A 15,213-nucleotide genomic window follows, 5' to 3' on the forward strand; every position below is an offset into this window, starting at 1 on the left:
ACTTTCCAGGGTTACACCACTACATAAAGATAGAGTCATGGGTCAGAATTGAGACTGCCACAGAATGATCAATCTTTCCAAAGGATAATCTCAGGGTACACAATCTTGTAAACACTAGCGATAAGCCCCGATAAACGCAGCGCAAACAATAAACTAGACTCGCTCAAAAAAGACACGTAAAAATCGTAAATGGTTAAAAACGTTAGATCATCTGACTCATCCAAAGACCATGTGAAAATTATGTGCTCCGTCAGGAACCTGGGAAAGCAGTGATAGACGCCATTTTTCGGATTAAAATGTGGAATTAGGGAGGAGTAAACCAATATTGCCATCTACACACTTTGAAGATGCCTGGATTCAAGTGACGAATTCTTTCTTGAATGTGGAAGTACATGTTCACCGATATCGCGCCGCAAAGACCCAAATAATATCTTAAAAAAATAGATCAGCTTTTCACATTTTTTGTGATATAGTAGATTTCACCATCAACGATAAGATTGATCAATCCTCTGAGCGTGCACTGTACATGCTCAGCAAGCAAGATCAGCCAATTTTCAAGCTGACTGTTCCTAAATCAGTTCGGTTTGCGGCTGATGCAGAGAGAGCTGGGTATTAGTGGTTTGTCTTTTGAATCTTCCAATTTTGTTACATTAATTTTGCCCTCTGCTTTGTATAATTTTCGACTGATTTGCCAAGTGGGTGTTTATTTGTTCATCTCGTTTATTGTCTGCTTCTATTCGGTGGTCTAAAGTTGAACATCCTGCCCCATGATTCTGGACGACTACTTTTGATCTGCCACCTTTAACTTATTATTCCACTGCTTACTGGAAATGGTTTTTCAAAACGGGAATATTCATAGCAAAGAAACAGAGCTTGTAGTTTTTGACCCATCACTAGGACAAACGTGCCCGGTATAATGAGATCCTTTCTTGGAAACTACCACTGGGTATCCGACTAATGGAAAAGCCACCGAGAACTGTGGATATTGTTGATTTTCTGTTGGCGCTGAAGTTTTAGGACAGTTCTATGTCAGGTACTCGGAAAGAAGGAGAAAGGCTGGGGGTTTTCAGATTCTACATTGTATTCAAGTTTACACCATGATTGACATTTAGTAGTTCTTCAGAGTAAACAAGTTCTCAGCTGTTGGCAGAACGATCAAGATGTCAAGTAAAAAAGGCAGATCTAAATAGAGGCACAAATCTCAACTGAAGATATTGATTAGCAGATGAAACGGTGAACACATAATCCCCTCCCATTCTCTGCGTTCTTAATTCCGGTCGCCGTGGCGTGACTTACCGTAGCATGACATGACGAGAAGATCAACCTAAATGCAAATTCCAATATTGGGGGAAATTTATGGGATATGACAAGACACTGAAGGAGTCACACGTTTTCACTATCCAATCACATAGGGATCCAGAAGATCTTTTTGGTTTTGCCAAGTTATATTATGGCCATGATTTTATCTCCTCATTACAATCCTTATAATCCGGAAATTAACAATTAACACACCCCTCCGCTTTTGGATTATGGCCATGATTTTATCTCCTCATAAACAATTCTTATAATCCCGACATTAACAATTAACACATCCCCCAGCTTTTATTTTCTCCAACCCCCCGCCCCCCCTCGGACCAACACTTCCCCGCAAATTTCGGACGCACCCCCTTTCCTGGGGATAGGTTAAATGAAATCATTCTGTCTTAACTAGTATAGGAAACATTCTTGCGATAAATAAAGTCGAATTTGAAAGGGTGCGCCAAAAAGATACGTTGTAAGAAGTGATAGGTTTGGATGGGATATTCCACGAGTATATTATCAGAATTCTTGGTGGAAGCCTTCCAGAGGTGTAAACGAGTGCCCCCATTATAAACCCCCATTTTTGTGGGGAAGGGGCTGCATTTGAGGCACGGGTGCATGGTACAGACCAAAAGTGGAAGACTAGCCCCAAATAATATGCCGGCAGAATACGCAGCTCCAAAAATTACTGAAGTTAGTAACGTACCCGGATTTACAAATTAGACACCCCATGAATTGCTTTCGAGCAGATAGAAACCTATTTCAATACCCTTGTGTGGGTATATAAACGATTCGTGTAGTCCAGTATTGTGGGAGTTGTTGCATTTGGCGTCACAGATTCTCAATGACTTCTGAACAGGGAGAAAAAAAAGCAGAAATCGACCATGTCGAAGACAGCGAAGCCAACTTCAACAATTCTGGAATAGCAAATGCGTTCAGAGAGGAAGGTATCGCAGAGCTTCAATTGGAAGATGTTCTTCCAAAGCTTGAGAAACCTTGGTACAAATACTCTTATTTGCTGAAGCTGAACTTTTTGTTGGTATTTTCAATGATGAGTTCCACAAACACAGGTTTTGATGGCTCTATGTTGAATGGTCTTCAATCTATACCTAGCTGGTCACCTTATTTTGGTGGTCTTTCTGGATGGAGACTTGGAATAATTTCCTGTGCGGGTGGTTTTGGAGGTATCGTGGGATCCCTCGTAGGCAACTATCTGGCAGATAAAATTGGAAGGCGTTATCCTACAGTGATTGGATGTATTTTTGTTATTATAGGTGTTATTGTGCAAGCCTCGGCCCAAAACTATGCTGCTTTCTTCATTGGAAGATTCATCATGGGATTTGGCATGGTTCTTTGCAACGTTGTCGGTCCTCTTGCAATTTCAGAGCTTGCGTATCCAACTCACCGGCCTATATTGACGTCCTGTTTCAATATCCTGTTTTATGCTGGGTCAACTCTGGCATCCTTGGCAACCTTGGGGTGCTACCACATTCCAGGTTTGTCAAACTGGAGCTGGAGAGGTCCTTCACTTTTGCAATGTTTCTTCCCCATCCTGCAATTGATGATGTTCTGGTGGGTTCCTGAATCCCCAAGATTCCTTATCAGCAAAGGAAGATTTGAAGAAGCAAGAGATGTTCTGGGTGAGTTCCACGCTGGTGGGGATCGCAATGCTCGACTAGTTGAGTTCGAGATGGCCCAAATCACAATTGCTTTGGACAACGAAAGAGCACTGCAGAGTGTTTCTTTTAAAGAGTTCTTTGCAACCCGTCAAAACTTGCACAGATTGTTTGTTATTTCGTTCCTCGCCTGTATGCAACAGCTTTCAGGAAACGCTCTAGTTTCTTACTACCTGGTGCTAGTCTTGGAATCCATTGGTATCACTTCGGCTAATCAGCAACTGACTATCAACGTCGGTCTCAACGTTTATAACTTGGGTGTTGCTATTCTTATTCTGTTTTTGATCGAGAGGTTCAGAAGAAGACAGATGTTTATGGCCTGTACCATTGGAATGCTGTTGACATATGTCATCTGGACGGTTTTGTCTGCGATCAATCAGAAGCGTAACTTCGAAGATAAAAGTCTTGGGAAAGGTGTACTTGCTATGATTTTCCTCTATTTTTTTGCCTACGATCTCGGTCTATTGGGATTGCCATATCTCTATTACACCGAGGTACTCCCATACTTTTTGCGTTCAAAGGGCATGTTCATCGTTCAGTGTTGGCAACAACTTATTGGTGTCTTCAACGGATTGGTCAACTCAATTGCCATGGATGCTATTGAGTGGAAGTACTATATTGTCTACTGCTGTATTATTGGTGTTGAGGTATTTGTTGTGTACCTGTTCTTTCCTGAAACTAAGGGATACACGTTGGAGACTGCCGCAGAAGCTTTTGGTGATACTGTTGTTACTGAGAAAGACCATCCAAAGGCTGTTAGAGCATCTGATGATGCGGATGATGCCTCTGAGGTTTCAGCATAGAATATACAGCCGAATACTTTTGATAAGTCTATTTTTTTGAAAAGGTTGGTAAACCAGGGTAACAGAAACTTTTGAATTTCGGAGTATTTTGAAAATTCACCGAAATCGTCCAATTTGGTAATCCATATTTTTAAGTTTTTTATATTAACAAGTTAAACCGAGGCCTCCGCAAGCCAATATTTAAACTTATCAAATTACCCAAACAAACGGATACTGGAATCCGTTATCGCCGGGAATCCGTTATCGGTTACGAAGCCCCGTAATCTATCTGTTATCGTTGGGCGGGGAAAGGAGTACTCGCATATCTCAGCAGTTTGCAGGTGCAGACGAGAGAGTTTGAAGAAGCCAATTCACAGACTCGAATATATTTCTGAAGATGATAATTTCCCAGAAAAGGTCCAGAGCCGCTTGCGAGAAGTGCAAGATTTCCAAAAAAAAATGTGATGAAGTCAAACCAGCCTGTACTCGGTGCCAAAAAAAGGGAATCAATTGCTCATATCGGATCAAGCTCCAGTTTCGTGAGGATCTCGAGTCCAAAGGACATTCGTTTGGGAGAGAGGGAGTCTGGAAAAAGAACAAACAGGCTCCCAAGCCTCTTCAGGTTTCAAGGTCATATGACCAATTGTTGAAAAATGCGTTCTTCACCCCTATAGACTTCCCTGAAAAATTACACTATGTTTTCCACTCCAAGGTGCAAGTTCGAGTCTCATCTCCATTGCAGAGCTCAATTATACCTGTTGATGTTACCAATGAGCTGATCCACCTAGATAACTACGACACTGCAGTATCTCTCTCTACGGAGTGCATGATCGACTATTTGGGTGCGATGCTTACTCCCTTTTCGACTCAACTCTTGATGGGTGTACCCGTCAAGAAGTCGATAGATATCAGCATGTTACTACAGTTCAGTCAGACAAACCCGAACATTTTCTATCTTCTTTTGGCCATGGGGGCATGCCAGCTTTCGAAAAAATCTAGGAATATTGATAAAGCTCAACAATGGATGGCATGGAGTGCCAAATTTCGAGAGCGGGGTGAAGAACAGCTTGCTGATTTCATAAGGTCTCCAGATACTGCAAAATCCACTTTGAGTATTTTGCTGTGTTTGATGCTAATGATTATTCTTGAGATAGGAGACAATAACTCCAAGTGGACAAAGTATTTGAGACTTTCGAGAGGTATCTTGAATAAGCGAAATCTTAAAATTGCAGAGACCGAATTTGAAAACTGTGTGCTAACTTTCATTATCGAGTTCTTGATATACCAGGAATCCATGGGTCGTACTGCCTGCCAAGATATAAGCCTATTTGTCGAGTACACAGATTTGCTCGGTCTCGGAAGTAATGAAGGTAAAGCGATTGTTCCATGGATGGGCTGTTCCACAGCACTGGTGAGCGTCATTTCCGATATCACTGATCTGTCATTTGAGAGGAACAAGTCTAGCGGTTCTTCAGGAAAAATGTTTCCGAGACTGTGTACACTGTTGGAAAAGAGCCTAAATGACATGGAGCTTGATCTGAGGCCTTATCGGATGCAGAATCAAGACGCTCCAGAGTCATTGATTGAGATGCTTTCTAGAGAAACGGTCCCCAAAGGAATAGCTTCCAAAGAAGAGTTGTGCTTCCTCATGACATGCGAAGTGAAGAGAATGGCTGCAACAGTGTTTCTCAAATGCTCTTTGTTAAACAGTGAACCTCAACACACTTCAATATCGAATCTCATAAAACTGACTTTCGACTACATGAAAATAATAGTGATAGACCATGGAAAGTTGTGGGGATCTCTTCTATTATGGCCTATATTCATCTGTGCCGTTGAAATATCCCCTCTTTCTGAACATTGTGAAAAACAGAGGCGGCTCTGTTTGGATTTGCTAGACAAGCTCGAGTGGAGGACTTGGGGAAGTGTAGAAAGCACGAAGCAAATAATTATGGACGTTTGGACTAAACGTGATTCCCTCGTTCATGCTGAAGATTCAAGACCTAGAGTGATTGGCGAAGAGTCTTTGAATGACTGGGAAATGTTTGTTGCGGATACCAGTTTTCAAATTTCGTTAGCATAAACAGGATTGCAATATAACGAACTCCACCATCGAAACTGACTGTGGCTCACCGCCGTATAACTCCACAACTACCTAAGTCGGAAACCTTGACCATTTGATGCAAGAATTAAAACGATAGAATTTTAGTAGCGCTTTGCGCACTTTAATGCTTTGAGCGAAAGTAAACGGCCTCAACTGATCAATTGTCCCGACGGGTTTCTTGTTCCGTGCGTGAGCGGCTCGACCTTCCCCAACTATCCGGACTCAGTGCCTTTTCCAGAAGCAGGACGATGGGTATCCGATACCGCACTACTCAGAACATAAGAATATCCAAAATCACGTCTCACTCCTGAATACTTGTTTTACACATCAATACTCATGGCATAGAATAATACAGTCATGTCGACAACTCCTATAACCAAAGATAGTGCTATACTTATCGTTGGAGCTGGTACGTTTGGGCTTTCCACTGCCCTTGATCTGGCCAGAAGAGGCTTCTCCAACGTTACCTGCTTCGACAAATACGAGTGTCCTTCACCAATTGCCGCTGGAAATGACTCCAATAAGATGGTAGAGTACGAGTACTATGCACCAGAAGAGACTCCACACCCAGGCGATAGGATGAGGCTAGAATCACTGGAGCTATGGAAAACGGACCCCATCTTCAACCCTCACTACCATCCAGTTGGATTTATCTATGCTGCAAGCTCCAAGGCCACTCTTGATGAAAAAACCGAGAGAGTTCAGCATTTGTTGAAGCATGAGTATAGAGATTACGAGTATCTTGACACGCCTGAAAAATTCAAAAAGCACATTCCTGTGCTCACTGGTGACCTACCCGGTTGGAGAGGTTACTTTTTGAACCAGGACGATGGATGGCTTGAGGCTAGAAATGCTTTTGTGTCCACATTCCGCGAGTGCAAAAGACTTGGAGTAAAATTCACATTTGGAGCTGATGGCGATATTGGTGGTTTGCTCGAAGAAGAAGGAAACGCCCTTGGTATTGTTACTAAGAATGGGAAGCAGTTCAGAGGGGATAGAATTGTCATCACCGCAGGCGCGAACGCTATTTCTGTTCTCGATTTCAAAGATCAAATTCAAGCCAAATGTTTTACTTTGGCACACATTAAAGTTACTGAGGAAGAAGCCGAGAAATTCAAGGGGTTACCTGTGATGTTCAATTTTGAGAAAGGATTCTTTTTCGAGGCTGATGAAAACCTCGAGATCAAAATTTGCAACGAGTTCCCAGGTTACACAAACCTCGACTCAGAGGGCCGTTCCGTTCCTTTTTTCACAGAAGAAATTCCAGTTGAAGCGGAGGAAGGTGTTCGTCAGTATCTTAGGGAGACAATCCCCGAATTTGCTGATAGAGAATTTGTCAAAACCAGAAGTTGCTGGTGTACAGACTCTCCTAACAGAGAGCTTATCTTATCGGAGCATCCAGACTATAGCAATGTGATTCTCGGAACAGGGGACTCTGGAAAATCTTTCATGTTAATGCCTGTTATTGGCAAATACATAAGCAGGCTAGTTGAAGCGGGTACCGCTGGACTTACCGAAAAAGATGCTCAGTTCTGGAAATGGCGCCCAGAAACCGCCGGGGATAGAGATGACCAACAGGCCCGATACGGTGGGTCTGGAGTCGTGACGGATATCAAGACGATCGCTGATTGGGTATCCGCCAGCAATCCAAAACCCCACACTATTTTTTAAACAAAATTATGTTTATACAAAAAATTTACTCAGGTATTGCCTGGCTTGTATTTCCTCGGCGGTGTGCCCAATCGGATTAGATTCCTAAAATGGAAATCTAGTGTCTTATCAGTCCTCCGCATCATCAGGCCTTATCGCGCGTTTGCGGAACGACCTTCCCCGTCCTTTATGAGCGCTATCTCCTCACCTTCCACCAACCCTATAAGTTCATGAGAACGCGCCAAATGATCACTCGGTTTCAATTCAATTGCTAACCACAAGCCTTTGAGAGATGGAGAAACACTCGTATATTGACGGAATTCCAGGGACCGAGCTCCTGGTGGATGTTAAAGGAGTATCCACAGATGAGCATGCAGGAAATTCCGAGATCATCTTGATCCCACAACCAACCGAATGTTCCGGTGATCCTCTGAGATGGCCAAAAAGAAAGAAGTACTACCAATTGTTCCTGGTTGCTTTATACGCCTGTGCCTTTTCTTTCGGAGAAAATACCTTGGGTGCTGCGTGGACAACTGTTTCAGAGGAGACTGGCGTCTCGCTCACTAACATGAATGGTGGATCTGCACTCAACTACCTTTTGCTAGGATTCGTGAACATTTTTTGGATTCCAGCTGCAATGAAGATTGGTCGTCGTCCTGTTTTCATACTGACCACTGTTTTCTGCTTGTGTGCAGGCGTTTGGCTTGGAGAGTTCACAGGCGTTGCTCAATGGATGTTGGCTCAGGTGCTCAATGGATTTGGCACGAGTGCTTACCAAGCAGTGATCCAGCTTGCTGTTTTTGACATGTTCTTTGTTCACGAGCGTGGAACCATGATTGCTGTTTATCTTTTTGGCCAGCAACTCGGTTCGGTCATCGGGCTGATCTCGGGTGGAAGCATTGCTGATGGTCCAGGCTGGCGCTGGTCCCAATACATCGTCGCGATGATTGATGGTGCGGTGCTTCTTTTACTCATATTCACTTTTGAGGAGACTATGCTACCAAGATTCCTGTTCAATAGGAATGCTTCTGGTCTTTCTTCAGAAGCCGATGACGATGGCCTTGCTGAATCTGAAGAGAAAACAAAAATAATAAGCGAGGTCAGGGAAGAGGGTTCCACTGTCGACACGATGATTTCCAGGTTCCCAAGAAGATCATATATCCAAATGCTGAAACCTTGGGTATATTATCCCGAGGATAGAACCACTTACTGGCAGTATTTCCGCCGCCCGTTCTTTCTCTTTTTCTTCCCTAACGTTGTCATCTCCGGCTTCATCTTTGCATTTGGTTGCACGGCAGGCATTGTTTCATTCAACACTATCTCTGAAATATTGACTGATGCTCCTTATGACATGTCCACCACAGGCGCTGGTCTCGTCTGCTTTGGAGCGTTCGTGGGAAACATTATCGGCTACTTAACTGGTACTCTTTCAGACTACGTCGTGATATACTTCTCCAGAAGAAACAACGGTATCAAGGAACCAGAGTTTAGACTCTATACTCTCGCATTGTCATTCTGCTATGCAGCATTTGGTTACATGATGTATGGCTGGGGTGCACAAGAACAGGGTAGTTGGGCTCTAGTCGCCGTGGGACTTGGTGCAATGATTGCCCACCAGGTATCGGCGTGTGGAATTGCAACGTCGTATGCAATGGAGTCATTTAGAGGAATCGCAGGTGAGCTGGTGGTGGTTCTGGCTATGTGCTCTTCCTGTATTAATTTTGCGATTTCCTACTCTGTGCAACCTTTCATAAACAGAACCGGATACGGCTGGGCATTCTTCTTCTTCGGAATGTGCGTCCTTGGTAGCATGGCCATGGCGATTCCAACCATCATCTGGGGCAAGTCTTGGAGACAAAAGTGTGCTCCAAGGTACTATAAGTTTGTTGCCGAGAACTGCAATTGAGCTTTAATTCAAATTTTCTTATGAAAAATTATCTTGGTTTGATTGTTCTTTATAACGCAGTAGCATTATGCTTGAATAAGTTTCGTGAGAATTTCCATACTAAGAACCGCAGACTTGTACGTAGACGACGTTGTGGCTCAACACATCCATGCATCAAACTCATCTCTCGACTTGTCTCTCGGATCTTTTCGCCGTGGTCATAGTTTAGGGTAATTAACTCCACCACAATTTTCTGTTCATTGCAAAAATACCATGCGGGAATGCTCATCACAAGATGTTTATTATTTAAAGACGAGGGGATTTTTGAGCAAAACGGGATGTTCTTCGCGCCTGGACAATTGCACCTGCAGCTTGAGCACGCAATACTAAAACAGCAAAAAAAAGCAATTCACAGGTATTTATTAAGATGCATACGAGATTTGTTCACCCGATATCCTACACCAAATTTTTTTTTTAGTGTGGCTTTCAATGTAGATTAAATACCAAGTATATAAAGAGCCGCTCTTATTTTTTTTCGAACTCGAACAGCCATTGTTGGCAAGTGCGAACACCTTGATTAATAATGTCAACCAGTGAGACCCAGTCCAAAGAATCTGCGGAAGTGCTTCATGGAAACGTCTCTCCAGAGGAGTTTGCAGAGAAGCCTCTGGATGAACAGCTTACAGAATCAAAGCACTACTATCCTAACGGAAAACCCTACTGGTTTAGATCCACCTTTTTCCAGGCTACCATTGTTGGTATCTGTGCTCTGCTGGCCCCAGGTATCTACAATGCCATGCAATCTACCGGTGCTGCTGGTAATTTCACACCTTACCTGGTGATGAGGGCCAATTCCATTTTGAACTCTCTCATGTTCGTTGTGTGTTTCCTCGGTTCTACCGTTGCCTCTAAAATTGGTTTGAAGTGGACCTTCGCTTTCGGAACGACTGGTTACGCTATCTATGCCGCTTCTATCTACGTCAACAACAGATATGGAACTGAGTGGTTTGTCTACCTCGGTGCCGCATGCTGTGGTCTGTCTGCTGGTATTTTCTGGGCTGCCGAGGGTGCCATTATGATTGGTTATCCAGAGGAGGAGAAGAGAGGTAGATACCTCGCCTACTGGTTGGCCTATAGAAACAGTGGTTCCATTATCGGTGGGGCTATTAACCTGGGTTTCAACTCCAAGGGTAAGACCGTGGGAAAGCTCAACTGGAAGACTTATATTGTGTTTGTTGCTTTGCAGTCGTTGGCACCATTTGTCGCCCTTTTTGTCTCTCCTCCTCATAAGGTTCAGAGGATCGACCGCAAAAAACTTGTAATGGAGAGAAAGATTCCTGTCCTCCAGGAGCTGAAAGAAGTTACTCAGTTGATGTTCACTCGTGATATCTTGTTGGTTCTTCCGTTGTTCTTTTACGCTACTTATGATCTTTCCTACATTAGTTCATATTTGACCCTTTACTTCACTACCAGAGCGCGTGCTTTGGCCTCCTTGGTTGCAGCTTTACTCCAGATTCTGGGAAATTTGTTCTTCGGAACTTTCTTGGACTGGAAGAGATTCTCAATCAACCAAAAGGCCAAGTACGGCTTTATTTTCATGATGGTCATGCATGGTGCTTCTTGGATCTACGGAACCGTGGTCCAGCACGACTACACCACAAACCCACCAAAGTTGGACTGGTCCGATGGAGCCAGCTTCGGAAGAGGTTGGACTGTGTATCTGTGGTGGCAACTCAACTTTTCCTTGATCTACAACTACTGTTACTGGATGGTCGGTTACATGTCCAAGAGAGAAAGTGATCACGTTAGACACACCTCTATTCTCAGAGGTATAGAGGCCGCCGGTGGAGCCGTTGCATCTGGTATCAGTTCAACAACTGCTCCTTTGATTGCTTCTCTGGGAATTAACTTCGGACTTTGGGCGCTTTGTATTCCATTTGCCTGGTTTGTGGTAAGAGACATTGGAAAACCTAAGGTCAAGTCTTCCGACGAAGAGTTAATTGAAGAGTAGTTAGTGTTAGATATAAATGTTGTTGTTTTTGAAAACATCCAGTTAATTAATCAATTTTGAATGAGAATAAACTTGAGGAGAGTAAATTTATCAGATTTCCATCTATGCAATATCTAGAGAGGGGATGTCCGCGTCGTTGGCGCCGAGAACCTCTATTATTAGCGCCCTCGCGGACAGAACTTCTTCTTTAGTGGCTCCGTTTCTGTAAGCACCATTCAAATGCCATTTTGCTTGTAGAGGAAGATCGAAAGCAATTAAAGCAGCCACCATGGTCAGAGACGTTTCCGCGGGGTTCAATATATCGTAGAATCCCAGAACAGGTCCAAAGATCAACGTCAAAGCAGAGTACGGATAGTCAGGATGAACATTCTTCAACAGACCAACCACCTCATCAGTGGTATCCCCGTAAGTTCTTTTGAATACGTCGTAGCCATTAGTTTCCAAATCCTCCAATGGTTTTTTGTGGTCTCTGTAGGCTGTGTCTTCGAAGAGCTCAGCATCTAACCCCTTTCTCAATTCAAGCATCGCGTTGATCATCACTGGATTTCCATATAGAACACCGTTTTTATAAAGAGCTTCCCTTATTCTCCTGAGTATACGTCTCTTCTCATCTACCGACAGGCTTGGATCCCTGTATAGAACATACTTGGAAAGCGCTACCAAGTCTGCATACTTGCGTTTCACAGTGTACACGAGGGCCACCAACATGTACCACGGGTTTTCTACCAAAGCGGATTCATCGGACTTCGTGATGAGAGCCTCCAAGGAACGGAAATGTTCCGTTTGCTTATCTTCTGCCATAGCTGAGTATGAAGATTGAAAGAGTGAAGTGTGAACCAAATCCATCTCCGCCATCAACCGCGTCGTTATATGAAAATTATGATTGAGCCGCATCTGCGACTCATAAGAAGAAAATATACTCATCGTATGCAGGTATGGCGAATTCTGCACGCATGCATGGGTGTCCTTAATAGCCACAGCTCGAGGAATTCAAATTATCTGAATATAATATAACGGTGGGTTTCGGTTTGAGTTTCTCAGAGAAATTAGTGGGTTTTTTCTACAGATTTTTCATAATAGCAAATACAATGACGAGTATAGCTATTTCCGCCGATGATTTCGGATTGTTACAAGGCAAGGTGGCCTTGGTGACTGGCGGAGGAAACGGAATTGGAAGTGCCTTGGTGGAACTTTTGGCTAGCAAGGGCTCCAAGGTAGTTTTCGTTGATCTCGAGGAAAAACAGTCAAGTGCCTTGGCTCAGAGGCTCTCGGTGAAGTATGGCAAAGGCTCCGTCAATTTCATCAGAGCTAATGTTCTGGACTGGCAATCGCTACGTGCATCATTTGAGTACGCGTTCGAATTATTTGGAACTATAGATTTGGTGATTCCAGTGGCTGGAATACTTGAAACCAGAGACTTCTTGGAAATGGAGCTGGACCCAGTGACGGGTCTTCTTCAAGAGCCAAGTTATCTTTCTTTCGACATCAATATCAAGGGAGTGATGAACACGGTGAAACTGGCTCTGCATTATTTCTCCAAATCACCCAAGAAGGATGTGAAGAGGAGACTCACACTTGTGGATTCGACTTCCGGTTATTTCGGTGGGTTGGGTCAACTATCCTACAAAGCTTCCAAACATGGAGTAACAGGCGTTTTGAGAACGCTTGTCAACTACACAGAACAATATGGGTTCGTCATCAACGCCATTGCCCCATCGTACACAGAAACCTACATGATGGGTCCTTTGAAGGAAACATGGGCACAACAAGGAGGCCCAAAAAATACACCAGAGCAAGTGGCTGCCGCAATTGCGCAGATAAGTGTGGATCCCCAGGCGCAAGGCCAATGTTGGTTAATCGTTAACGGTAAGCTCACCGAAATTGAAAAAAAGATACAGTCTCTTGCACCAGTTTGGTGCGGAGAAGAGAACTTGGCTCAGCTAGGAAAAGGCAAGCAAATATTGGATTTTATTGGAAATTATCCCCTTCCAAAAAAGAGAGAGGTTTTCAACGACCACGAAAACGATGCAAAATTGTGATGACGCCAGGATATGACCATCAATGTACCATACCAAAGTTCTTTCAGACAAAATCGAAGCGCGTTTAATGATAAATCTATAAAACTGAAAATTTGTCGGAGCAAGAGGAAGAATGCTCTACAAGACAAATCTGAACTCGGTATTCTTTCCGTCTGTCATGTCCTTCATACCGTTCAAGATGGCCTCCATTCTCTCGTCTTCACTGATGGACTCCAAAGAAGACTTACCATGCAACTTGTCTCTTCTCTTGTTTTCCCAAATCAAATAAAATCTGAAGAGCACAGCAACGACAAAACAAGCACAGAAACAACCCAAGTTGGTGGCCAGGGCCTTGGTGTACTTAGGAGCATCTGCATTAGTGAAGCAGAATGGGCCAATAATGTTACCAACAGCAAAGAAGATAAGTAAAACCATGGACATGGTTGCACGCTTAGTGTGACCGGCCCAGTTACTTCCAATCATCGACAAAGCAAATGGCCAAGTTACAGCATAGGAGTTGATCATCCAGTATGCGAAAACTCTTCCCCATTTGGCTCCGTGGGATTCAGTAGCATAGACGGCCGAGAGACCAGCAATGGCAAGAAGAAGAGGAGCAGACATTCCAATGGTTCTCAAATTGTTGTACTTCATTGCGAAAACGGAGTAGATTAACATTTGGCCAGAAGAGAAGAATGAGGAACCAACAGAAACGGCAATGGATGTTAATCTGTTGTGAACAATGTCTGAAAGAACGAGGGTTCCAAAGTTGGTAAGACCACCGTTAGGAATCATGGAGAAGATGATGAAGCAGACCATGAACCAAGTCTTTGGATCAACGAAACACTCGATCATCTGATCCCACTTCCACTCGGTATTCTTGACACCCATCATGTTTCCGGACACACGTTTAACAGCAATAGCCTTTTCCCTCTCGTTCAAGAAGCGGGCTTTCATTGGGGTGTCAGGAACGAAGATGTACCATCCCGCTGCTACAAGCAAGGAAACCAGACCAAGGACGAGATAGACCAGTCTCCACTCGTTGAGCTTGGAGTGGGTGGCATGACCAAGACCATACGAAACAAACGAGAAGATGACATAGAAAATACCCTGCATGGAACCCCAGTACATAGTTCTGGTGACCTGCTCCTTTCTCGTGTAAAACAGGGAAGTGAACAGAACAAAACCACCAGAAACAGGGGCTTCAAATACACCAAGTAAAAATCTGCACACGAGTATACCAGCATAGTTGGTACAGGCCATATGACACAGCATGATTATAGACCACAGAAACGTAGCAGCGCAGATAACCTTACCCACTGGGTAACGTTGCAGAAGATAAGAGGCTGGATATTGGGCACCCAGGTAACCGAAGTAAAAAATAGAAGAGACCCAAGAATAGTCAGTACCTTTAAGACCGAGATCTGCTTTGAAAGTGAACAACACGGCCCAACCCAGGGCAGCTTTGTCAACATAGTTGATACCGTACAGAGTACAGATAATCCAAAGGATGTGATAGTCGATTTTTCTCGCAACAGCCAGGGATTCGGCCTCAGTGAACTCCTCCTTCAAGGAATCTTTGAAGACTTCAAAGGCTTCGTCTTGAATTTGGTTTTCAGTCTCTTCATCGATCGTGTAGAACTTGGTCTCGACCTTTGGGGCCGACTTGCCGTCCATCATGGAGTCTGAACCCAAAGTACTGCTCATTTTTTCTTTCTTTTTCTCAGACCGTTTCGATGTGTTCTTGAGAACTAAGCCAAGCGAACTGTGGCGGATCCGAAGACTACTTTA

General features: G+C 43.7%; 8 protein-coding genes across 8 annotated transcripts; 6 read left to right on the top strand and 2 right to left on the bottom strand.

Moving 5' to 3' along the window:
• Positions 1–2,143: 2,143 nt before the first annotated feature.
• On the top strand, positions 2,144–3,778 carry KUCA_T00002238001 (uncharacterized protein; the record flags this gene model as incomplete). Its single annotated transcript, XM_022602471.1, has 1 exon — positions 2,144–3,778. One exon carries the CDS (start codon positions 2,144–2,146, stop codon positions 3,776–3,778), a length of 1,635 nt encoding a protein of 544 aa, XP_022458273.1.
• A 376-nt stretch (positions 3,779–4,154) lies between these two features.
• On the top strand, positions 4,155–5,840 carry KUCA_T00002239001 (uncharacterized protein; the record flags this gene model as incomplete). The annotated part of the gene is made up of 1 exon (XM_022602472.1): positions 4,155–5,840. One exon carries the CDS (start codon positions 4,155–4,157, stop codon positions 5,838–5,840), a length of 1,686 nt encoding a protein of 561 aa, XP_022458274.1.
• Positions 5,841–6,218: 378 nt separating this feature from the next.
• KUCA_T00002240001 (uncharacterized protein) lies at positions 6,219–7,532 on the top strand (the record flags this gene model as incomplete). The annotated part of the gene is made up of 1 exon (XM_022602473.1): positions 6,219–7,532. The coding sequence occupies one exon, from the start codon at positions 6,219–6,221 to the stop codon at positions 7,530–7,532; it is 1,314 nt and encodes a 437-aa protein (XP_022458275.1).
• Positions 7,533–7,803: 271 nt separating this feature from the next.
• Positions 7,804–9,417, top strand: KUCA_T00002241001 (uncharacterized protein; the record flags this gene model as incomplete). Its single annotated transcript, XM_022602475.1, has 1 exon — positions 7,804–9,417. One exon carries the CDS (start codon positions 7,804–7,806, stop codon positions 9,415–9,417), a length of 1,614 nt encoding a protein of 537 aa, XP_022458276.1.
• Positions 9,418–9,979: 562 nt separating this feature from the next.
• Positions 9,980–11,407, top strand: KUCA_T00002242001 (uncharacterized protein; the record flags this gene model as incomplete). The annotated part of the gene is made up of 1 exon (XM_022602476.1): positions 9,980–11,407. One exon carries the CDS (start codon positions 9,980–9,982, stop codon positions 11,405–11,407), a length of 1,428 nt encoding a protein of 475 aa, XP_022458277.1.
• A 102-nt stretch (positions 11,408–11,509) lies between these two features.
• On the bottom strand, positions 11,510–12,208 carry KUCA_T00002243001 (uncharacterized protein; the record flags this gene model as incomplete). Its single annotated transcript, XM_022602477.1, has 1 exon — positions 11,510–12,208. One exon carries the CDS (start codon positions 12,206–12,208, stop codon positions 11,510–11,512), a length of 699 nt encoding a protein of 232 aa, XP_022458278.1.
• Positions 12,209–12,495: 287 nt separating this feature from the next.
• Positions 12,496–13,446, top strand: KUCA_T00002244001 (uncharacterized protein; the record flags this gene model as incomplete). The annotated part of the gene is made up of 1 exon (XM_022602478.1): positions 12,496–13,446. One exon carries the CDS (start codon positions 12,496–12,498, stop codon positions 13,444–13,446), a length of 951 nt encoding a protein of 316 aa, XP_022458279.1.
• A 117-nt stretch (positions 13,447–13,563) lies between these two features.
• KUCA_T00002245001 (uncharacterized protein) lies at positions 13,564–15,129 on the bottom strand (the record flags this gene model as incomplete). The annotated part of the gene is made up of 1 exon (XM_022602479.1): positions 13,564–15,129. The coding sequence occupies one exon, from the start codon at positions 15,127–15,129 to the stop codon at positions 13,564–13,566; it is 1,566 nt and encodes a 521-aa protein (XP_022458280.1).
• Between the last annotated feature and the right edge of the window lie 84 nt (positions 15,130–15,213).

This window comes from Kuraishia capsulata, genomic scaffold (assembly GCF_000576695.1).
Source record: "Kuraishia capsulata CBS 1993 genomic scaffold, Kuraishia_capsulata_scaffold_3, whole genome shotgun sequence".
Taxonomy (NCBI): Eukaryota; Fungi; Ascomycota; class Pichiomycetes; order Pichiales; family Pichiaceae; genus Kuraishia; species Kuraishia capsulata.